This window comes from Myiozetetes cayanensis, unplaced genomic scaffold (genome assembly GCF_022539395.1).
Source record: "Myiozetetes cayanensis isolate MyiCay16 unplaced genomic scaffold, myiCay2020 scf7, whole genome shotgun sequence".
Lineage (NCBI taxonomy): Eukaryota > Metazoa > Chordata > Aves > Passeriformes > Tyrannidae > Myiozetetes > Myiozetetes cayanensis.
Window position 1 is genome coordinate 3,400,178 of NW_026087964.1, and position 24,767 is coordinate 3,424,944.

Here is a 24,767-nt window from a genome sequence, read left to right on the forward strand (position 1 = left end):
AGGAAGCAAGAGTGCTTTTCTTCCAATTTAGTTCTTAAAAACATATTAAAACTTGTTAGAGATTTGAAGCTGATGAAGAATTATGGTCACAGAACTGGAAGTTGGAAATCCCACCATTAATGGGAAATGCACAATTAATTTCAGTGCATTTGAATTTTACTGTTTTGTCACATTCCTCATGAGAACAGAAAATTACAAGAGCTTGTACCCACCCTACTGAATGTGAACACAGATAACATGACAATGGGCCTAAAAAAAAAAAGCAAAGTTTACCTAAAATGATTTTTAGTTTCATTTGCTACCCTCAGTCTGTGTAGGAACCTCAGTGACATGAGTGGATTAAAGAAAACAGTTATGCAGCCATGCTCCAGCTTATCTAGACAGCACAAAAGATTAAGGGTTTCACCAGACTTTCTTCCTCTGTCTATTCAGAAGTTACTAAGAATTGAATTTTTAGATCTAAGTTCCTTGCTGACCTTTTAAACAGGCATTAATAACAAAAAACATGTGTTTTCCAGGGAAAGCTTTGCCATTTGAAGGTAAAAAGTAAACATATTCTAGAAGAAAAGACCTAAGCTGAAAAGTTCTTAAGTCACCAAGATGATTCTATTTTTTCAACAGGAGCAATGTTTATATCACAGCCCAAGACAATTACACAGCAAACATTCAGCATCTCTGAGATTCTCTATGCCTCTGAGTACCTTTCCTCAACGTTTCCCTAAGGCTGGACACTGCCAACTGACCCAGCATTTCTGCAGCTCTTGCAGAAGCCAAAAGAATGATTATTCATCTGTGTGGAGATGCCATGATTTCTGCATATTTCTTCATGTATAAACTATTACTTTTAGGCAATACACACTAAATTCCTGTCTGGGATCCTAAAAAAAAAACCTAATACAAAAAATGCACACATACACTCAAGACACACTTAAGACTATTCCTAATTGATAAAACTCTGTATGTAAAGCCACGCACTTCACAATAACCTTCGTGGTATGTAACCTCCTCAGCAACTCCCAAAGTACAAAGATATGAATTCCAACAGGGAAAAATACATTTTGATAAATCTCTATCTATCTTAAATATTATAAAAATCACCCCTACTCAGAGTAACAGCAGCAACTCAAAGCTGTCTGACAGTACCTGCACTCCCAGCTCCATGCTTCCCTGACAATTAATTCCTGCTATGTTTTGGAAGGACCAGGGGTGGGCAAAGCTGAGTAAGATGAAAGGTCAGTTCAGCTTCTCAGACCTTTACCTCTTTTCATCTATTGTCAAAGAGTCTCTTCTGTTCTACAAACACCTTTCTATTTTTTGGAACCTTCTGAAAGTCAATTTTCTACTGGTGACATCGTTTCACTGGCACGAATGAAATCATCCACAGAGCACACGGATTTTTCACATAGCACTGCCCTGGGCAAGATCCTAAATAGTCAGCAGAAGACTCCAAGTTATTTAAATATCAAGAGGAGAACAATAATGAAATAAAGAAAAAAATAAATCATTCTCAACAGAGCAACAACTGGGAGGGCAAACAGCAACAATTTCATGTTCGGCAACACTTCTTAGCCTTGGCCAGCACAGTCTGTTTATATAAATGGAAGAAAGAATGCTGCCCTGAACTTGCCCATTATCCCACAGAAAAGGTATTGTGGGAATGCTAACTTTCACCTGGCTAACTTCCAGACACCGGCAGGAAAAAACGCCCTCTTAAAATTTTAGCCAGCTGAAGAATACTCCACATTTTTCACATTTTCCAATTATTCCAAGTTATGTATAAACTAACGTAGGCCCTGAACTAAATCCGTATAAAATGGTCATAACAAGATGATGGACTACTCTGCAAAAGAATGAACCAAGGAGTCTTGCATCCAACTGAAACAGCCAGTACCATATTTCACAATCCATGGCAGCTCTGGAGAAAGCAGGCACATTTCTGAAATAGCAGAAATGTTTGCAGTGCTGGTAAGAGCACTTGCTGGACAATATGAGTAGGAACTAAGAAAAAGTGCCATCACAGTTTCAGGAATGCAGCCCAGTGCTGTGATGCTGAGCCGGCACCACGTGACAAAGATGTGATCTGAAGCCTGAATTCTGTCATGCAACTAAAAAGAAAGAAATGCATCTTGCTATGTATCTAATATCTGCATGGACCCTACAGCTGAAACCACAACACAGACTAACAGAATTTTTTAGGTTGGAAAAGACCAGCACTGCCAAGATCACCACTAAACCGTGTCCCCAGGAGCTACATCTATATGTCTTTTAATATCTCCCAGGACAGTGACTCAAACACTGCCCTGGGCAGCCCATTCCAATGCCCGAAAACCCCTTCTGTGAAGAAGTTTTTCCTAATATCCAATCTAAACCTCACTGGTGCAACTTGAGGCCATTTCCTCTTGTCCTGTCACTTGTTATGTAGGAGAAGAGACTGATCCATACTTGGCTACAACCTCCCACTAAGGAGCTGTATAGACAAATAAGGTCTCCCCTGAGCCTCCTTTTCTCCAGGCTGAACAACTGGACACACTCCAGCACCTCCGTCCTTCTTGCTGTGAGGGGTCTAAAACTGAACACAGGATTAGAGGTGTAGTCTCATCAGTTCCCAGCACAGGGGGACAATCACTGTCCTGTCCCACTATTCCTGATACAGGTCAGGATGCCATTGTCCTTCTTGGTCACCTGGGCACACACTGACTCATGTTCAGCCACTATTGACCAGCACTGGAGAGAGCCAAGCACAGCAACTGTGTGGACTTGAGAAGACCATGGTACAAAATGAGCAAAAATCCCCTTTCTGTTTTAAACAGACGGCATTTTTCTTACTCTTTTCCATCTGGCACTTCAAGTAACTGTCTTTACTTAACAGTCATCTTGAAGTTTTTAATAAGTCGCACAATGTGCAAACTCAAACTGAAAGAAATCATCCCTTACTTCTTCTCATCCAATGTTCAACCGCTAAGTAAAAATAGCTCGCAATCACATCTCCGTATCCCAGCAGGAGCAAGAGTGCTCAGTGCCCAACACACCATCCCCATCTTTCAGGGCACAGCACTCGAAGCTGCAGCCTCCTCACTTACCAGCACTTCGCCGGTTCGTTTGTGTGCATGTCCTGTCAGGCTAATTGGTGAAATACAACTTCCCGATTCAAATATACAGGAGAGTTGTTTTTTGGTTTGTTTTTTTTTTTACTGTTTAAAGAGGAAGAGCTTTAATGGTGGAAATTACATTTTTAATTTGGAAAAAGCAAGCCCTTCCATCACAGTTCTGCACGGCGCTGCGCTCAGTCAAGCCACAGGTTGTCTTTTTAATAAGTGCATTTACCTTAATTCAGCTCACAACTGGAAGTTTGCTGCCTCACAGACTGTTTCCCTGTGATAAAACAAAGTACAAACAAGATCTACCAAGCACCTAGTCGGAGCACCATTAACTAGAGAATCCTAATTTGGTGCCATTTCCCGCAGATCCCAGAGAGTTTTCCCAGGTAAGCTCATCATCACTGCATGCACTGAGTGCAGGGTGGGACTGCGCATAGAAAAACTGGGTGAACTATCCCAGGTCACTTCTGAGGCTTCTCTCAAGTGTCAGAGGACCACCATGACCATCTGGGCCATTCCACAGCCACCTGGGACATCTGCCAGCACTGCCATCTCTGCTCCCCCGTATTTTCAATTCTCCTGTCAAAAATTAGACCAAATTTGCCCTGAAAGTCAGATCCCTGCACTTCACCTGACTTCAGTGTTCACCCAAGATCTTAAGTTATAAGAAACTTCTTCTACAACCCAAGAAAATAAACAAACAAACAAAAATACTTTAAGAAGGTGATTCAGTTTTCATATAGGACATAAATTTCCAAATATAGGTCCTTTGGAGGCATTCCTATTATACAGAGGTACAAATCCCAAAGAAATTGTATTTATGCCAAAGTGTACTTCAAAACCAGCACACACATGCCCAACCTAAAGTCATTGCAAAGTACCACATTCTGATTTGGTTTTGCTGATTCCTAAATGTCTTAATGCAAATGTGAAATAAGCCTAGTGTGCTCTTAAACAAGCATTCAAACAGGCTTCAAACCTTAACTACCTTGATTTAAAATTGTGCCTAATTAAATGCAAGCAGTTTCCCAGGTATCATATGGCTTATTCATGGCCTGCTTCTTTCACTATGCACTTCTGTGATCAAAGACATCTTAGATGTAACACGCGAGGTTATTTACCATTTATAAAAACAACCACTGTTTAATCTTCTTTTTAGAATTAGTCTTTCAAAATCAAAATTAATTTTTACTAATTCTCTTTGAAAATCTGAGAACTAGATTACTTTTGAGATCCTTTTTTCCTGCACCAAAAAAAAAAAAAAATTCCCCTCCTGCCAATAAATCTTTAGGGCATTTCAATAGCTACTAGAACTCTGTAAAACATACTTTAAAATATTCAGCATTTCTATAAGATAGTATCCCCACAACAGTTAAAAACCCCAAACTTCGTTTTCAATGTCTTGGAGGTCTTTTTTTTTTCCCCTTTGACTGTGGGTGCAAGAAAATACTTTCTATTTATGTATTTGTTAACAGACTTTTTTAATGTATTTTTTGAAAACAAAGCCACAAAGCTCAGAAAAATCACTACCAGAATTTCACAGGCTTAAAAAACAGTCCAGAGGGAAAATTCCAGAGAAGTTATGAAAATCAATGCAAAACTGCAATATTCACGGTACTTCAACTTCTAAATTACCAGCTCCACGCAATAATACACTGTTTTGCACTTCCTTTATTCACAAGATTAAGAAAATAAGACTCATGATTTTGGAGAGTCCTCATAATCCTGGGTCTTTCAACTGAGTGGCAGAACTTGTTCCTCAACTGCAAGCACTGAGCCAAACCAAATCTTTGGACAAAATTTTAACAAGAAGGGTTATCCTGTAATAACTTGGGCTTAAGTATGTAGGATGCAGCCAGAATTCTATGGATTTCTGAGCCCACTCCGACTCCCATCGATATCAACCGGAAGCTGAGTAACTCAGCATCCTGCTGGATCAAAATCTGCTAGCAAAGGAAAAGTTGTGCCTGCAGCTTACTGTTCTCCAAAATTCATCTTTGAAAACCTTTTCTACTTCTTGCTCTGAGGAGACAGTTCTCACTGCTGAATACGCTAGATTTAATGCTGGATTTAAATGCTAGATTTAAATTTTAGAGGGCTGTAGGGTGGTCACGAGATAAATACCAAGCGTATTTGTACGCCTCTGTATCTGGAGTAAGTAAGAAGGGAAAGTCATCTGCATTCAAGGATTCAAAATATGAAACCTTTCGAACAAAGACGTGGTAAGAGAAAGCCTTGAACAGAAGTCTGCCAAATATACAAACAACACACGCAACCAGATGCGAAAGGCAACGTATTGTGAAACCCTTTCAAACCCATACAATGCTACGGGAATTAAGTAAACTTAAAACTCCCCTGCAATACTCTCGTCATAGCTAATTTGTGATTTCCTGTACGCTCAGTACTAACAGCACAATGGAGCCTCTATTGTGGGCCTCCTCCCACAAGCTTTTAAAAAATGCAAGACATTCTTTTTATCTAGACTGGCGTGGCTAAAATACATCCAGCTCTACACAGATAAAAGGTCATTTTAGATGCTGCTTTGGCTTGGAAAAATAATAAAAAAAAATTAAAAATAAAAAAAAAAACTCTGCTGCCTGGTGGTGCTGAGTCTGAAGTTCACAAAGGAGCAGCGCTGTGGCGGCTGAGCTGCTGACCACCAAGCTTGAGCATGGCAGATGTAGGAAGCCACATCAGTTTCAGGGCAGCAAGAAAAGATTCCACACTGAGAGCTATCTGCAAATTCAACACAATTCAAACTGGCTTTGAGAGTCTCACAGGAGCTGAAAAAATAAAAAAAAAAAAAAACGAATGAAAATTTGACAGAATTCATGGAATAAAGCAACCGCAGCATTAACTACAAATCTTGGCTGAGGGGGAAGGTAGTGTTTCAGATGCTAGGAAGTGGTTTATAGAGGTACTGAAAATTGACACTGCTTTTTTTTAATCTTAAAAGGTCCTGAAGCCTAACACAAACCAACCAAAAATGAACAAGACTTTCTGCTGGTGCAAAAACGAAACACAGTAACCCTGGCACAGGCGAGGCCAGGAAAGTAGCGCAACCAGCACAGGCACACTTTTAGCATGTGGGACAGAATTCGGTGAGGACGCAAAATAAAACCTAAAATACTGCAGTGGCTTTGATCAGTCTCTTAATGACCTTTCTTAGCCAAAAACCAGTGTGTTAAGACAGAATTAGGTGGCCAGTTCCAGTCAGCCTGGGAATACACACGTACAACACTGAATTACTGGAGATCACTTCTCAGTAACGCTGATTATATGAACGGGAAAAAATCAACGACGTGGGAAAGGCTGTGATACACATTAATACTGTTCAGTGAAGCACCAGACACGCATTAAGATGGTTGGTAGACCACAAATGTGAAAACGCTCATTACCCGGTTGAAAATAAACAGTTTAACATATCTGGTACAACACATTAAAGTGAAAAAATATTTAAGTATCAGTTTAAGAGTTTGGAGACTGGCTTGTGGTTATCTCTGCTAAACACTTTTGTCCTGCATGACTCTGCAAAGGCTGAAGCTACACACTCAGTAAGAGACAAACTGGCTGCAACCATCTAATGAAATTTGACTCATCTGGGAATTTTGATGAAGTGCTCCACACCACTGCTTCTGCTAAGCCATATATTTTCTTTATGGGACTGAGAGTGCCATGCTGCAAATACGCAAAAAGCAACATCAATTTTGGGCCGTTTGGCTTAAAATAGAAGGTTAATTCTGAAAATCCATATTCAGGTAAAAATCCCACAGAAGCCGATGGAAATTTCACAGTTATAAATTAAAGATACCGGGATCTGCACCAATGGCACAGTCATTACTGTCTGTCAGCCCCCAGCAGCACCTCTTGCCAACTGCAGGTCTGACTAACAGCTGCCTGGGGCAGCTCTCCCTTCCTGCAAACCCTCCTGCACATCAGCCCAATCCGACTGGAGAGCACACATCCTAGCACAGCTCCTTTCTGGCTCATTCTCCCAACTTCTGACTCACCCAGGAGCTATGATGACATACTGCAGAGTGAAAAAAATGTATGTGTAGTAGATGATGATGAAAATACCCTGCAGTGCTGCTTCTCTCCTGTCTTCTCCCTGAGCTCTGACTGGCCATTCCTCTGCTTGGCCAGGCACAAGGGGCTTTATGGCACAGGGGGGATGCTCCTGCCATGGGAGAGGAATACAGCCCGATGGGAATGCAGCAGGGACAGCCTTGGAGAGTCCGATCTGCCATTCCTGCTGTCATCAGATAGCAGCCATGGGCTAATTCCTATTGATTGTGTTTAGAGAGTGGGAGAGAGGGACAATCTGCCACATGGCAGCAGCAACAGCAGTGAGTCTGGCTTTTGGAGGCTCTGACATGAGCAAAACTGAAAGCAGGACCACTCTGCTGCTGCCCTTAGAGCTCAGCTTACCTAAGCCACTATCTGCTGTGGTTAGACCCTGCTCTGACTGTCCACCAAGGGTGAGGGCTTACACCCATCTTGCACAAGACCAGATCCATTTAGGTAAACAGGCATAACACGGGGCTGCCTGCAGTGGTTTCCCCAACCATTGACATCTCTCGCTGCAGAAGGTCACGTGCGAGCCAGGCACAGAAGGTGCAAAAGCCACGCCTGCTTTAAAAGGCAGCAAAAGTTGCTTTCTTGTCATGTTCCCCGCAGTGTCAGAATTCACTATTATTAAAGCTTCTATCACCCCACCCCCCTTATCACAGGGCGTGTCCATGTCCAACAGCAGAAGATGGAATTTACCAAAAAATACTGGGGCTGTTCCAGAAGGCCATTAGTGCACATCCAACAATATGGAATTTGGACTGCACACAGCAGTCTGGAACTGTGACTCAAGTCGAGTAAGAAATGCTTTTCTGCTTCTTTCCTTTTTTTTTTTTTTTTTTTTTTTTGTGAGTTGGCATCAGAGCTCCCCTAAACCGACTAAAAGCAGAGGAGGGGTAACACGGTGAGCCCTGGCACACACAGAGTCAGACAGCATGAACAACCCTCGCTGCAGACTTATGTAACTCTGCCGGTGGTGACACAACTCGCTGAAAGTGGTTTGGGCACAGAGAAGGGACATCCACTGACCTGTAAACAGAACTGTTAAAATATGCCTTAAAATACCTCACGTAAAGCAAAATTATGTAATCGCATTACCTCGTGCTTTAACACTGAAACAACAAAGGTTTCATGTGCAACTGAAATAAAAGCTTTCTATTAGTACCACAACTTCACAATTATCTCAACAATTGTCCCCAGCCCCCAGGGCCAGCCTTTTCTGCTTTCTGCAGAGAATCCCTTCTGGCTGACTACCCTGGCAGGTTACACTGTAAGAAGTTCCTCCATAAGCCCCTTGAAATAGGCAGGTTAAAAAAAAAGATTAAAATGCAGGGATGAGCACCAGTCGTCCAAAATAAATACCAGCATGAAACATGCTATTGCATTAGCAGTGCTCAGTTCAAAGAAAAAAATCAAACAATGTCAATTTTCAATTATGTTGATTAGACACAAACTGGATAATTAGTAAATGGAATAATAATACAGGAAACATGATATGTTTGAGATGAAATGACAAAAATATTTCATAAGAGAGACAAGTTAATTTATAATCATCTTCCTCAAAAATTAAATTCTTGCTCTGCTATAGCAAACATAAACATGTTACGTTTTGCACATCAAAAAACAATTAACCTATTCATCTATTGCATAGATGTTTTTTTCCATTAGAGGTTTCTTTTGAGCGATTTCTTTTTATTTGGGGTTTAATTTTACCCTGTGAAGTTTGTTTGTTTTGATTATTAATTCGTAACTGTTGGAGCACCCATGGGGTAAGGACCTGGGTTTGGGGAGCTGTCCCTGGAGCAGCTCCCAGGTGGGTGCTCCAGTAGCCAGAGCCCATGGGTGGGGCTCAGGAACGCCGAGCTCCAGATCCTCCCATCCCAAGGCGCCGCAGATAGCAGCTACCAGGCGGCACAAATTACAGGAGCCCAGGGACTGTCTCGTATTCCTCGAGGAACCGGACTGGTTTCTGGTCGGGTTTAAAAACAATTTGGAAGTTTTTACTCTCTTCAACCATCAAACCAAAGCCGAACATCAAAGGGCCCCGAAAGCGCCAAAAAACCTCTAATCCAGGGACTCTCAGCACCTGTTTTTGCATCATAAACATTTTGGGACATACTCCACTTCTCCTTCACTCAACACCGTCGCACGAGGCCGCACATCACTCTCATCCAGCCAGTGCTGATGCTGCCAGATTCCCAAAACACTTCTGATCACATTAATCATTTGGAGAGATGGGGCTGAGGACCACCACGCACTGGAAAAGATCCTGCCATAATCACAGCTCGGAGATCTTAAACCGCCCACCACAACTGGAAGCGCCGCTGCACTGTTCCAGTTCTCCCAGAGGAATACTGGTGAGGGAGCAAAGGGTTACATTTCAGCAGGAAATGTTAATTTTAGATTTATCTGCAATGCATGTTTTCCTGATCAATTCGCAGATTAAAATGAATCATCATCTTTGCTCTCAAGGCAGCAGGGGAGAAAGAGACCCGAAACTACAGCTGGGAACTTCTGTCTTCCCAAACTGTAAATCCGTTGCTTTGCTGTCTGGGAGTGAGAAAGCACGTGCGGGTGAGGCACTAAGGCTAAAGGGCTCTGTACTACAACTTTTATCCTCACCTTAAATTTTAGGACACGTATTAAAAGTGTAACTCCATCTCTACTCTCACACTAAATAAATAATTATGGGGCCAGGAGGTTAGGGAGCCTCAGAGGAGGCTGCTACGTTGCTGCACTGCCAACTGCTATGGGATTTGAAAAGCTTGACACGTGCTGGAGTATCACCTCATCAATGTTCCCAGCTGGTTTGGGAGGCGAAAACCTGACTACTACTCTTAAAGGCGGGTCTCTCACACACGGGCAGCCAAGCTCTCCAGATAAGCTTCAAGAAACACAGTTATTACAAACGCGTGGTGGGGTAAGGCAAGACAAAAAGGTAACGAGCAATCGCAGCCCAAAATATCTGCACGATTTTGAGTGCTGTATTTCACATAAGCAAATTAAAGATCACGTTGCTCCTCAGCGTCTTTGCTTAAAGGACATTAAAATCTGTGCCTTTCTGCACACTTATCGCTGTTCAAACTATTTTCTGGGAAAATAAGCTTTTCTAATTTCCTTTTTTTTTTTTTTCCCCACCCATACTTAGGGCATTCATGTAAGCAGGTACTTTAGGATACTGTCAGTTTTCTCCCCAAAAGGGATTGCCCAGCCTAGTCATCAGCCTGTGGTTGATGTTCTTATTTGATAAGGAGGGACTGACTTTATGTTTCAAAACATTGGCAAGTGCACCACTGTATCTGTATGATAACACTCCACATTATCCAGCCCAATCCTAATCTCTCGGATCACACTTTTGGCTGAGTGCTGTGACCGCTCTGTTTACATTGTAAATAAAACAATAGCTCTCAGAAACAGGGAGATTAATAAATTGAAGGATCGCCCATTTTTAACAAAGGGCAGATGCTATTTATCTTTATGATTCAGAAGGACAAGTCAAGAGGTAACCAAACTGACAAACCTAAGGGCACTCGTAATTTGTTTTATCGTGCTATCAGAACTCCACACGATGATAAAGTATCACAGCATATACAATATTTACGATGATGAGCTTCCTACATGCAGTGTTCTGTGTGCTCGAACACCGCTCGCTCCAGCTGCTCCTTAACTACGTATGACAACACTGAACTGAAAAATTCACAAAGGTGACTGGAGTAGTTTCATTTCAAAACAGCAGTTTCATTGACTAAACTCTTCTACTGAGCATGACTACAGCAATTCTCAGGATTAGTACTGTTTTACCTGCCAATTCAGTACTGAAATAACACATTGCCTGATGGAGAAATATTGGATCTGTTATTCGGGGGTGAAGGGGGGGGGGGAGGTGAAGGAGGAGGTGTTTACAGAAGGACAGAGAACACACCACTGACTCTGCACCAGTTTACACCCTCTGTGCCATCAAACATACACAAACTCCATTCACATCCCAAGTACTATTTTACATTAACAAAATGACAAAAATGAGGAGCAAGTTTAACTCTCCCATTTCTCCCATCTGGTTATGAATTGCAGCCACCTCAGAAACATCCATTTCTCGTTCAGGCTGGGGACAGAGGGCTGTTTGCTTCATTTTGGTTCGAAATACACCAGTGAATTGCAAGTGGGCAAAATATTTTGTCACTACCTTACTCTGGGGAGGGCTGACACAATAATAAACCCAAGAAGATGGTATCTGTCAAACACTACGGAATTCCAGTATTGAAATCTTGCTGCCTTTGGGGGTCAATAAAGAGCAATGTTATAAAATACACTAAAGTTAGCAGTTTGGGCTGCTAATTTTACATGCCTGCCTCACCAACGCACAGCTAAAAATAGATAAAACAGATAAGAGAACAGAACAAAGAGATGCACTGGACAATTATCTTTCTACTGGCAGTCTAATTTATACTCAGCTTTTAAACCCTCTTTGTTTATAAAACAAACAGATTTTTAAAGTGTTACTCAATGTGATCTCAATCTGAAATTAGTTAAATATATTTTATTTTTCTTAGTATTTTCTTGCTCCCTTCCTAGTGGGATATAATAATGAGATTTAAAATATTTTAATAAGGGCACCAGGCTATTTGCCAAGGGGCTCGAATACTAAATAAGAATATTTACATCTTTTAAGACCCTGGAGGAGGAATCAGTGCAATGCACTCGAAACACGTACGCACATCTCAAATATGACAGTTAATTTTAATTCACTGGGAAAGAAAGTACACATTCACTTCACTTTATTAGGCCCCATTATTAACAATGAGGCCAAAGGGATGATTATCTTTAGCTGCTCCATCGTGGCCTAAAAGCAAACATTCTTCCTGATAAGAACAACTTATTAAAATATAAAGCAATGTTAAATTGTTCAATTTTTAAGTTACAACAGGTGAAATTTTGAAAATTCACACTGATGACAGTGTTTTCTACCATTATTTTGTCCAGCTTGGTACTGTGACTGAAATCCTGACTTTCGTATTTAAATTTTGAGAGGAAAACAAAGCAGCATAGCAGATTGACTCACAGCTACATGGTAAACAGGCTCATTCTCTGCTTTGTAGGCTCCTTTTGGTATCATTTGCTTACAAAATGATAATGTTTATAAACAGAATCGACATTCTGTCTCCTTATGTCTGGGGGCAGGGGAAAAAAAAAATCACCTTCAGATTAACATGAGAATTTATGCCAAGCAGTTCTGGAGGTGTATCTGAAACAACACCCCGTGCATACTATTCACGTTACCTTAAAAAACAGAGGCATAAATGCATGTTTTTTAAAAAAAGAATTAAAACGAGGTAAAAAAAAAAAAAGAAGATGAAGGAAGAGAGAAATTGATATTAAGGGCGCAGAGCCTTACCTCCGATACACAACCCGTCCGCAGCTCTGCCAAAACCACCCCACCAGCCAGGCCTTGAGCACTTTTTACAGCAATAAAACGCCGCTTTTAAACTTCCTGTTTATCCAAACACCGGCCCAGCTTTCCCGCAGCTCCGAGCCCGCACCGCGCACCCCACGGGCGAGCGGGGCCACGGAACACCCCAAACCCATCCTGGGGGACGGAACACCCCAAATCCCTCCTGGAAAGACGGAACACCCCAAATCTCCTCTTGGGGGACAGAACTCCCCAAAAACCCTCTCCTGGAAGGACAGAACACCCCCAAATCCCTCCTAGAAGCACAGAACACCCCAAATCTCCTCCTGGAAGCAGGAGGAGAACACCCGAAACCCTCTCCTGGAGGACAGAACACCCCAAGCCCTCTCCTGTAAGGACGGAATACCCCAGATCCATCCTGCAATGACGGGAACACCCCAGATCCTCTCCTGGAAGAACAGAACACCCCAAATCTCCTCCTGGAAGGACTGAACACCCCAAACCCTCTCTTGGAAAGGCGGAACACCCCAAATCTCCTCCTGGAAGCACAGAACACCCCAAGCCCCCTCTCGGGCGCAGCTCCAGCGCCGTTCGAGTTCGGCGCTTCAGGACGACTCACACCAAGCCCCCCCAACCCGCCGCACGCCACTCTTTTTTTTTTTTTTTATTATTATTATTATTCCTCTTTATGTTTTCACCAAGAATAAAGCAGCAGCAGCAGCAGCAGCCACCGGGCAAAGTTGCGCCGGCGCTGCGGCCGCCAGGGCACACGGCGGTGACGGGCACACAAAGCGCGGCGGCCGCTCGTGTGTGTGCGGGGTGTGTGCGGGGTGTGTGCGGTGTGTGTGCGGTGTGTGTGTGTGCGGCGTGTCTGTCTCCGTGTCCCCCGCCCCGCCGCGACCAGGCCGGATGGTTACCTAGAGGCAAGCCCTTGTTCAGGAGGTGCGAACTTCCCATGGAGGCGCCGCGCTCCGTCCGCGCCCGCCGCGGGGAGGAGGGTGGTGGTGGTGGTGAGGAGGAGGAGGAGGAGAAGGAGGAGGAGGAGAAGGAGGGCGAGGAGGATGCCGGGGGGCAGCGCCGCTCGGAGCCGCCGCGGCAGCCGCGGCATATGGCGGCCGCTCCGTGGGCGCCCCCGAACTGAGCGGCGCCTCGGTGCGCGCGCCCCCGCCGCCGCCGCCGCCGGGCGCGCCCCCGCCGCGCGCACGCGCGCCGCCCGCCCCCGCGGAGGGAGGGGAAGGGGAAGGGCGGGGTGGGGCGGGAAGAGGGAGCGGCCGCCGCCGCCGCCGCCGCCTCAGGCTCGATCTCCTGGTTCTGGGCAGGCTGCGAGGCAAACGAGAGAGCGGGGCGGGAGTTTGGCCGCTCGCACCGGTATCTGAAACCGCCCGGGGACGCGATGTCGCCACTGTTTTGTTTGGGTTTTTATTTTTTGGTTTCTAGGTTTTGTTTGTTTGTTTGTTTGAACTTCAGCAAAGTTAACGCTGGCTGCGTTCACAGGATGGCGTCAGGCTGGAAGAGACCCCAGTGGGCCATCTGCTCCCAACCTCCCTGCTCAAAGCAGGGTCATCCCAGAAGCACATGGCACAGGTTCGCGTCCAGACAGTTCTGAAATATCTCCAGTGAGGGACACTCCGCATCCTCCCTGGGCAGTCTGTCCCAGCGCTCGGGTCGCTGCCACAGGGAAGTTCTTCCTCGCGTTCCGGTGGAACTTCCCGGGCACATCAGTTTCTGCTATCCCAAAATATGAGCGTTCCTGGTGTTTCCCTATTGCTGGGGTTCGGCATGTAGGATTTTCGCTCTTAGGAGTTAACAGAGATGAAAACAAATACAGCCATGATGCCCTAATTTTGCCCCCAAGTGAGGGTCAGCGCCTCCTGCATCCTCCCTGACCCGCCCAAGCAGCCCCAGAACTGCACGCCGTGGGGACCACCGCCGCGAATGGCGACAACGGGTTTGGGGAGAAAGCAGCGAGCCGACCGAATTTAACGTAACAGCCACTGAAATTCCTCCCCGCTGGAGAATCCCGCACATTCCCACTGAGTCCCGGCGGTCCCCGGGTCCCTCAGGGGTCACCCGCCGCCCGCCATGCGCCTCCCCGCACAGACAGCGGCGGCGGCGGACGCGAACCAAAGTCGCCGCCGCGCCCCCGCGGCCGCCGGGTCGGTTGACGGCGGCCCCGCCCCGCCCCGCCCGGGCGCGGTGAGGGAGCGGCGGCCGCCATGGCCCCGCTGGCTCCCGCCCCGCAGTCCCGCTCCCCTCAGCGCTCCTGGCGCCGTGCCAGCCCTCCCGGAAACTTTTATACCTCTGGCACAGCCGCCCCTTTCCTCCTCAGCCGCGGGCGGGAAGCGGAGCCTCGGCCGCTCGCCCCTCCGTCCCCTCCCACAGCCGAGCCCGGCAGAGAACGTCCCATCTTTGGGCTTTTCGCAGAAATAAAGCGATCGGTTTCTTGCCAGCAAACGGCTCCCCCCCTTGGATAAGGACAGGGAGCCCTGGGCAGCGAACAGGAGCAGTCCGGTGGGATAACTGACATGGCTGTAGATCGTCCTGTGGGGTTTTGGGGAGTTGGTTTGTTGGTCTGAGAGGAGAATATTTTAACCCAAAGGTTATAAAGGGTGGTTTCAGCCTCCCAGGTTGTGCGGATTTCAGGAATCCGCCCAGGGCACGGCAGCCTTCAGCAACTTGGCTCCACCTCCCTAAAAACTTGTTTTTCCCCACCGTTCCTCACGTCGTGTGTCCATTTCATGGGATTATCCAGCAGCATCGGGAGGTAACTCCCAGGACAAGTTGATGCAGCCTCTGACTTATCTTCGTTTTCCTCCTGTTATTCCTGGGAAAGCCTTTTCTGGCTCAGCACAGACGTCTCAGACATCCCTCAAACAGCACAGTTTCCCTGAATTCTCACTGTGCAGCACTAGGGCAGCACCAAGCCAAGCGCCTCATGTGGGGTTTGTATAAATAAATTTGGGTTTAATCACTTTAAAGTGGTTAACCACTTTATTGCCATTTATAGATGTTAGCAAATATAAAAAGATATACATATCAAAGCTGTTAAGAAGAAAATAATGATTTCCCACACACACACACACACACACTACTTAAGTTGCCATGTGGCAAAGTATCAGCAGGAATGAGTATTAGGGGTCGAACACGCTTAAACCACAAGTGAAATATCTGTGAATGCCAATATGGATACAGAAGCATCTCCAGAGGAAAATTACTAGTGGAATACGGAAAAATTTGGAAATTAAATTAAGAGTTCAGTTACATTATTTTTATAGAGAAACATAAACAGAGCCCTGAGACCATGTCCTCGGTGGGGTTACATGACTGGGCAAATGCTTAGATCTAAACTGGAACTGCTGCTTCGGGGAGGGAGGGGAGTGTGGCACAAAATATTATGACAAGGGGAGTGCTCTAAGTGAGGATAAGTTGGCATGATGAACAGATGGAGGATTCAATAACAGGAGGTTATTAATACTGCAGTTTGGTATTCTCTACGCTACTTCGTGAAGGGATTCATATGCTTGCTCTTTTTCCTTCCTGATTGTACACAGACCTAACAAACACGCACGCTGTAGGTAACGTCGGCACACACATCACAAGTTCGTGTTTCCTGGGAAAACATCATGGGCTGGGTCCTCAGCTGGTTGTAACTGGACCAGCTGTGTTCCCCTCAGCAGCAGAAAGCTGAGTTGCACCTGCTGAAGGAGAGAGAAGGTTATCTGACCCCGGCTCCCCAGCCTAAAGGTCTCTCCACCCTGCTCCTTGACAGCTGCCACAGGGCACCTGCTGGACAGAACAAACCGTGCAGACTCTCAGGATGGGAAAGGACACAAAATAACTCAAGAGCCGTTCAAGTTTTCCTTTAGAACACAATGTAACGTTCTTTCTGCCTAAGAAAATAGAGCTTGCTTTCACCCTGAATTCAGCCCTCCTCTCCCGTGTGGCTCTCAGTGGCCTAGTTTTGGACTGGACGTGAGAAAATCCAGTAGCAGACCAGCTGACTCCAGCCAAGCCTTCCACTGCCCCCATCCTTTTTGCTTCCTACTTTCTGCAGCTCACCTCCAGGTCACCACACATTCAGTCATTTCACAGCTCTTACACTGTGGCTTGAACAGCAACACTACATCTTCCACAAAACCTGACAATCCTCATCCTCTTACTCCATTTGGGCACTGCTGTCACTGCAACCTTTTTTTTTTTTTTTTTTTCTTTTTCCAACAACTATGTAACACAGCTGAGTGTCTTCTGTGTCTTGCAATCAAAATTACAGCATTTTTCAAAACCCCCAAACTGTTTCTTGGCTTCTTAAGAGTTAGCTGGAGGAGCACATGTGTTGCAGAGCAAATACATTGTTTTAAGTGTATCTGTTAACAGCCATATGTATTATTTAAGTACAAGTTTTATTCCCCTCAGAATGTGCAATCATAAGGGCATGACCTTGGGCTTTCACAAATTAGATACATTAGGGTTTGCGATCTATAGCAGATGTGACTTTGAAGATACTGAAAGAGGAAGTTTTACTGTTGTATCATCTAAGCAACGAGCCAAGATGCATGTTGAATGTTTTCTAAAGTGAATAATGAGCTTTGACAATTTTCTTACAAGAAGATACTGCTATTGTGTGCTCACAGATTTTCTTTGGTTTGTCATAGCTGTACGTGCTGGTTCTTTCATGCGTGTTTTTGCTTCGTTATCAAACAGACGTCACTCATTGTAACAGTTTTTAAAGCCATAAATTTAAAACCTTTATGCATTTTTAATCACAATGCAAGATTATATTTCAATGGAATATCTTAACTTTTGTAAACAGTAAATCTTGCAGATGCTATTAGGAGATCCCAAAAGGGATTTATGTCAGAAAAAAAGAATGGTTGGATAAAGCAACCTAACACTTAACTTTATCCTAAAAATAGATCTTTTAAATGTATAATCAAAAGAAGTCAATTCAATTTATTTAAAATCTAGAAAGAAAACTTTGTTTGGATTTAAATATTGCCTTAATTTTTTCACTCAGATCCTGAAAGGCATTTGTTTATAAAACACACAGAGATCATCCTACTTTGATTTTGCAATTGCGTATTTTAATTACAGCTTTTTTTTTAGGTGTAACTTCCTCTGTATGAAACTTCCCACTGTAAGAAGCACATGCTTTCTGGCTGATGTGAAAGTCATTTTGGAGAAACGTTTTCAGCGGATTCTGAGTGGGAAATTGAAAAAAAAACAATAACTGACTAAAGGGAACCACTTCATTTCTAAGAAATGGTGGTCATCACAAGCATGAAATGAAATAGAGGACCTTCATCTACTGTTATAAAGAAGGTTTGCTGAAGGATCGAAGTTGCAGAATAAAGCTGCACTTAATGAACAAGAAGTTTGGCTATGCCAAACACTCAAAGCCATTTTTGAAATGCCAAATGTGCATTGCTCCTTCCTTGCAATGGAACTGCCCCACCAGCTCTGTGCTGGAAATACCAGCCGTACAGAAGTGAAAAAGCTTGTAGTGTGCTGAATGAAGGGAAGAATAAATTCCCTTCAAACACAAAAAACCCTCTCTCCTCTGCTGTTATCTGTATTAAGTGACTAAGAGATTTTCTTCTTGATCTCACCCTCTTCATACAAGTGTTAAAAACACAAGAAGCAGGGTGGAATTAAATCCGCTGCATTTTCTGGTTGTCGTGAAACGAGAGGTATTATTTTCCATCTAGTCAGGAGGAATTAACAGACCATTTCCAGGAAGGTCTGTGTTCTGGCTGAAGAGAGAAAGAAGATAGAGATGAACAGCAGAAGAAACCTATCGAGAACCATTAGTGGATGTCAGCCATTGTCCATCTGTTCACAGTGGAATAAATCCAGACCTGAAGGAACAACTGCAACCTGCCCCATATGGCTCCTTCCCTTCTGCGCTGGCAGGGCTTCTTTGGGGATTTGACATTGGATGAGGTAAAGGAGAAGCGGCACAATCTGTGTTCCCAGGGACAAACAGCCAATTAACATTAAAGGACAAAAAGTGGGTCAGTGACCCGGGGAAGGTTTCCTCCTTCTCACCTGTCTGAAATCTTGGAGCTCATTCAGACTGTAAGTTGCACAGATACTGTGCTGAGGCTCCTGCTACTAATGAAATCTTAAAAATTTACCTCTACGTACTAACAAAATCCTCAGTAGGTAAGTGAGACCACTGATGCAGCTGTCTCCCAAGGTGTTCAAGAAGGCGTTTAGAATATATTACACTCACATTCCATTAAAAATTATAATGCATTATGCTTTCAACATAATGAACCAGCATAACAACACTCTGCATTTACTTTTATAGAACTGGATTATTGAGTAGTAATTTACTTCTCAAGTTTTAAATCAGCCTGGGCCTGGTCATGAAGCAAAGTACTATTTCTTAGATGATTAAGGGAAGTAGGCAGAGTAGTTATGCAGAGTAGTTATGACGTCTGACTGTCTCTTTGAAATTATAAGGAGAACCAGATACTCTTTATGATGCTCCATTCTGCATGCAAAGAAACAGATCTACATATTAAGGCCAACTGAAGTGATCAAACCCCTCAAGTCTGCAGTAGATTCAATAACCTGTTTGGTGGTAGTAATTTCACAGGTAATATGGAGAATAATGGGCCTTCCAGTGGCCTTAGCAGAAACAGTGGATGTCTTGAGTGAACTTGCTACTGTGGGTATGTCTTCAGGGCAGTCTGCTGAGAAAATCAACAACTGCAGAAAACCAAACTCGGGAGCTACATTCACCTACGTGGATTCAAGGGCAGGACACTGCCTACACCACTTCCAGAGGAAAGGAGAGATGCTCAGGCTGGATCTCTGCTCTAGCTCTGAAGCAACAAGCAGTTCAGATTCGCCAGCATTACTCCAAATATAAGGTGATTATCTGCTTAGAAGAGGGATTAATTATTCTGGCCTGGCCCCCCAGTAGTGGGGCATCTCTGGGAGGTGCTGTATGTTCACACCCATTTGGACTGGCAGGAAGGTGGTGCTCTCTGGGCTGCAATGTCATTTGCACTCCATCTCCTCTTTAGTTCTCTTCTAACACGCTTGGCATCTTATTTTTGTCAAAGTTGCACCCAACAAGTGTTCAGGAAAAAAAAAAGCAATAGTTGTATCAGAGATAGTTTTCGAGTTCCCAAACAATTATATTTGCATTTATGAATGTCATTCATTCACTAGGTGGCAGAGGGAGCATCCTACTTCCTTGTTTGAAACGCACACCACAAAACTGAGGATGCCCTCGGGGGAAATAAAGACAGGTATGAAATCAAAGCAAAATTTCTAAGCGTTTAGCTGAAGACTTTGCTCTGAAACTAACCATGAAGCTTACCCATCTGAAAAACTAGCATGGATATTAAAGGATGCAAAAAGCAAAACAGAGTTACCTGAAAATGATGACCACACAGTAGGATTATATACATTTATGACATTGAAATGAACTCTCTTGCTTTGCCAAATTTACTTAGGACGATGACAAGTTATCAGGCTTGAATATCATTGTCTTCCAAACTGAACACTGCTTTGTACCCTCATGAAATACTGCACTACCAGCACTCCACTATCACCTACTGCTAAGATAAGAGAGTGGTTCATTAGTGAGCAAAAAGTGACCTCTAGTGAATCACCACACCAGCTCCTGAGACAAACAACATCCCCCTGGCAGCCCCCTGCCTGTCCCTGACTGATCACATCCACGAACAACTAAAATCTGATAATGCTACACCCTGACACCACTCAGCAGCTGCACCCCATCCATCAAGCCCTTCAGGTACCTTCAGTAACTCTCACTGTGAGCAGCACCTACAGATAGCTAAGGACATTTGAAAACATCTGCATATTGAAAAACCTGCACACATTTGTTTAAACACAATCAAATCTGCCTATAGGTAACTGTTAGATAATTTAATGGACTATAATAAAAAGTGCAAGCTCATTTAACTCATTTTAATTGATTTTAAAAAGTAGCATATCCAGAAATTTGTAACCAAACGAGAAAAACATTCTATTAAATATGTAAAATAATGTCGATGATCAGTCCTTTTTACTCTAAGAAAGCAGGAAAATTAGAGGAGAGAAAAACAGTAGCAAAGAGATGGGCAGTGAAAATCAATTCCATGGTTACAGCACATGGAACAATATACAGGCTAGGCAATCCATAACAATGAATGGTCGATGATTTTAGAACAGTAAAAAGTACCTAGCAAGGTTTCCTGTGTAAAGCACATACCCCATTAGCCACCAGAAACACATTCCATGTTCTCTACCTCCATATACCTCACAATACACTAATATTTGTAACCCTCTCCTAATATGTGTATCTTTTTCTAACAAACACTTCACAGGCAGCTATCTAGAGCCTCACCTTTTCTTCTTTACTAAACCAAAATAGAGACTGCTGTGCAGCTTTTTACTTCCCGTGCTCAAGACTTAAAACTCAACAGCTGAAAACTAAAGCTCCAGAAATCCTTATCCCTGTGCAAGGCTCCTAAGACACAATTCAAATCCTAAAGGACATCAGTTTATGTGACAACTTACACAGTGATACGAAAAAAAAAATAGTAAAAACTCCCTTTGTATTGCTGTATAATGCAGACAGAAGCAGCCTGTTATCCCAGCATAAAGGCTGCCTGATCACACTACTTATATTCCTATAACATACAATTTCTCTACAGAAGCAAAGGCGATTCAAATAGGTGATAATCAGTATCAACAGATTTACTGCTACTTGAGCTGATCTTTATTGCCAAATACCCTGACTTACAGACTAAGGCAGCACTGAGCATTACGATAGGATGGTATTATTTAAAGATTAATGGATAAACTTTCCAAAGGCCTTATCATATTACACGAAGAAAATGCTGCAGAGAGAGCGCATCTCATGAAAATGTTTGCTAAATCATTGTCTTTTTAACGGTTCAACTCTTCTGCGCAGGAAGACACCATCTGACAGAGATGTTTTGTTCAATTTGTATCACAGCACAGCACAACTGTGGTCCTACAAGTGTCTTCTGGGAACTCCATCATCTCACAACGACCATTACTCCCGACAGCAGAGTCACTGGTGCAGTTTTAAAGACAGCTATTGTTGTGCCAGGCAGGCGTTGGCAAGGTGGCTGGGCTGATACATCTGCAGCGTTTGTGAGTCACAGCGGCACCGTGCAAAGCCCACGCAGAGCTCATCATGAGCGATAAACACAGAATCAGAGAATCCTTTGGGTTGGAAAAGACCTTTAGGATCACTGACTGCAACCATTAACCCAGCACTGCCAAGGCCGCCACTAAACCACGTCCCCAGGTCTTTTAAATCCCTCCAAGGACAGGGACTCAACCACTGCCCTGGGCAGCCTGTCCCAATGCTTGGCCACCCTTTCCATGAAGAAATTTTTCCTAATATCCAATCTAAACCAACACAACTTGAGGTCATTTCATCATGACAGTTATTCACAGGGTATCTAATGCTGCTTTTGTGTAATGAACTATTATTTTTCACTACGCTGATGTGCCATCTGAACTACCAGATCACAAGTAACACAGCAAACATTCAAAAATCTGCAACTCTCATGCAACCAACAATTCTGAAGTTTTCGCTTCCATCACGTAATTCCAGGGAAAATCTTAAGGTATACAAAACCTATTTTTTCCTTCAAATTCTTATGATTTATGAGGGTCTTATTTAATTCTATGAGCAGCTGAAGAGTCATTGATATCAGCATACTCTTTTATTAATTTGTATTATTTTATGTATCTGGAAGAATGATCACAGAACAGGCTTGCACATCACTTATGGAAGAGGAAAGTTCCGCAGACATAGACAAAAAGGGAAATACTCCCATGCAAACAGATTGGGTTCTTAATTAAAATGATTTGATACGCCTTATGAACAGTGCAAGTTATATCACAGATGATGAAGTTACCTTAGGAAAAATGTACTTTAAATTAACTACTGGAGGCTAAAGACAACTGAGCTGTAATAATAAGTAAATGTATATAGATAGTGTATAAATAATTAATTCACTTTTCCTGAAAGACCTGGAAACAAATGAGAACACGCTGTGTATCGCTGTACTGTGCTGATCTCTAACTGAAGTGGCTTCCAAGACCCATGACCCAGAAAGGTTAAAGTTTGTGTCTTTCCCAGAGGCTGCACCTCTATGATTAACATTACAGAGAAACCCACATCAGAAAGAACTATCACGAGAGAGGAATGAACAATAATTCAAGGAGATAATAAAACGTCTAAGGAGGAGAAAAAAACCCAAATGATCCTACCTTGGTTCAACAAGAGTATATTTTGAATGTTTTTCCTTTCCAGCAACACAACTGTAACTTTTACTAAATGCCAAGCACTGAAAGGGATGAGTTTTTTGTTTCTTGAGGTTTTACAACCACAAGCAGAATTGAGTGTTCCCAGTCTGCTCCTGGATCTTTCCTGATGAGAGATTTCCAATTGTACTAAAATCTATGGATGTTCTGAGATGCAGACAGATGTCTGTGAGGCCACAGGCTGAGGTCATCAAACTCATCTCATTTGTGACCTAAGCTTAGTCTCTTGGCTCTCTTAAAAAAAAAAAGGGGGGGGGGGGAGGATGATGGAAAGGACACCAAAGAAACTGTTTGCTAATTTATCTAGAAATTTTTTCTTGTTAATTTTAAAGTTAATAGCACGCGCACATTTTGGTAACATATGGCCAAGATGACGCACACTGAGAAGATATATAATATATTTGGTCATCTATCATTAACTGCTCCTCACAGTAATTACTGTTTCTGGCATTATTAGCAGGCAACTGTCTGTTATCTCCTGCACATCTAACCAACCAAATTTTCAAGAACTCACATTTAAATCTCATTTCAAAGGCAGTTTTACAGCACTAAATGAGCTAAATTGCTTAAATTTATATATATATTACTTAAATCTTCATTTATCAACAAACAGTTCGATTTCTTGCTTCTTGAAACGTTCAAAGAAAAAAGTACCACGCTGATGCTGACATCATTTTGGCTGCTTAAGGGAAGATAAAATTGGGTCTCTCAAAGCTGCAGGCAAAATACTACAATGGATAACAAATATTCCTTGTGTATACATGATTGGAACAGCTGTCTCCATTGGGCACTGACTGTACACTGTGGAGCACAGAATGGATTCAGAGATTTTATTGTTAGAACCAGCTCATATGGACATGCAGTATTCAAACAGTTTATTTTACAATCACTGCTACCTGCTCCCTGACCCCACAGATACCCTTTTGCTTAAAACAGCCACTGAACCTCCAAAATACTACAAAAATCCACCATGTAAATAAATATAGCACAGGGGTTTCTATTAAAAAAAAAAAAACCAAAATCAAAAAACAGAGATACACTGATAGCAAATTTTCTGAATCTTTTTCCCTTTGATGGCTGCAGGGCAGTCTCAAATTTTTCCATATAATCCACTGTTAGCATCAACACTGTTTCCGTTCTGCCCTTAAAAAAACAGAGAAGGAGAAGAAAGGTTTTGCACAGGAGCATTAATAGTTCCACTTGCCCTGTGGCAAATGGGGAAAATATGTCAATGTGAATTACTGTACTGTCTCCATGGATCAAGATTTCTCTTAGTGCTTTCAAAATTCCACTAACAGAAACAATTGCTAAGAGCATTTACTACTTAGCCTGCTATGCTGGAATCAAATAAGACCCTAGGATCAACTAATGCTAAAATATTATCTTCTCTATTGATTTTCTCTCCCTACATTAACTGAGGAAAGAAACAGCTGAATAATTTTAGCTGGAAAGAACAGTGTATCGCTCTCACAAGGACATCCAAAGAACTTAAATAATCAAGATAATTGCAAAATAGAATTTTGAGCAGCTTACACTTCCAGAAACGTAGGAATATCACGGTATAATTTTACTTCATTCTGACCCAAACAAGTTGCACTATATATTCTACTCACTGCACAGAGTTACAGTGGGGAATGGAACATCTCTTCTTTACAGAAACCAAGCACACACACACAGATGCATTAGAAAAAATAGTTCTAATTGTGTGCAGTTGTGCATGCACATTCAGATGCAAAGGAGTGAGCCAAATACTATTAAAGACATTCCAAGTCCATTTTCTCTGCTGGAAGGCTACTTTATGGGCATTTTATTAAATTCTTTTTTTATATATCTCTTGCCTGGTAGAAGATTATGGTCTCAATTAATTA

The 24,767-nt window shown here is 43.0% G+C and overlaps 2 protein-coding genes across 7 annotated transcripts in view; both read right to left on the reverse strand.

The window, feature by feature from the left end:
• PTCD3 (pentatricopeptide repeat domain 3) overlaps positions 1–18,411 on the reverse strand; it is an 822,782-nt gene extending 804,371 nt beyond the window's left edge. Inside the window, exon 1 of the mRNA XM_050338085.1 lies at positions 18,403–18,411. The gene's annotated coding sequence lies outside the window, so the exon portion shown is untranslated. The remainder of the gene's footprint in view (positions 1–18,402) is intronic.
• Positions 1–24,767, reverse strand: part of CTBP1 (C-terminal binding protein 1) — a 234,579-nt gene that overhangs the window by 54,382 nt on the left and 155,430 nt on the right. The window contains exon 1 of one of the 6 annotated variants that reach the window (XM_050338089.1): positions 13,491–13,693. The exons of 4 other annotated variants lie outside the window; for them this stretch is intronic. In XM_050338089.1, the coding sequence (XP_050194046.1) occupies positions 13,491–13,530 (40 nt within the window). In that variant the 5' untranslated portion in view covers positions 13,531–13,693. Of the gene's footprint in view, positions 1–13,490; positions 13,694–24,767 lie in introns of those variants that run through there. One more of the 6 variants, XM_050338091.1, reaches the window with a different exon arrangement.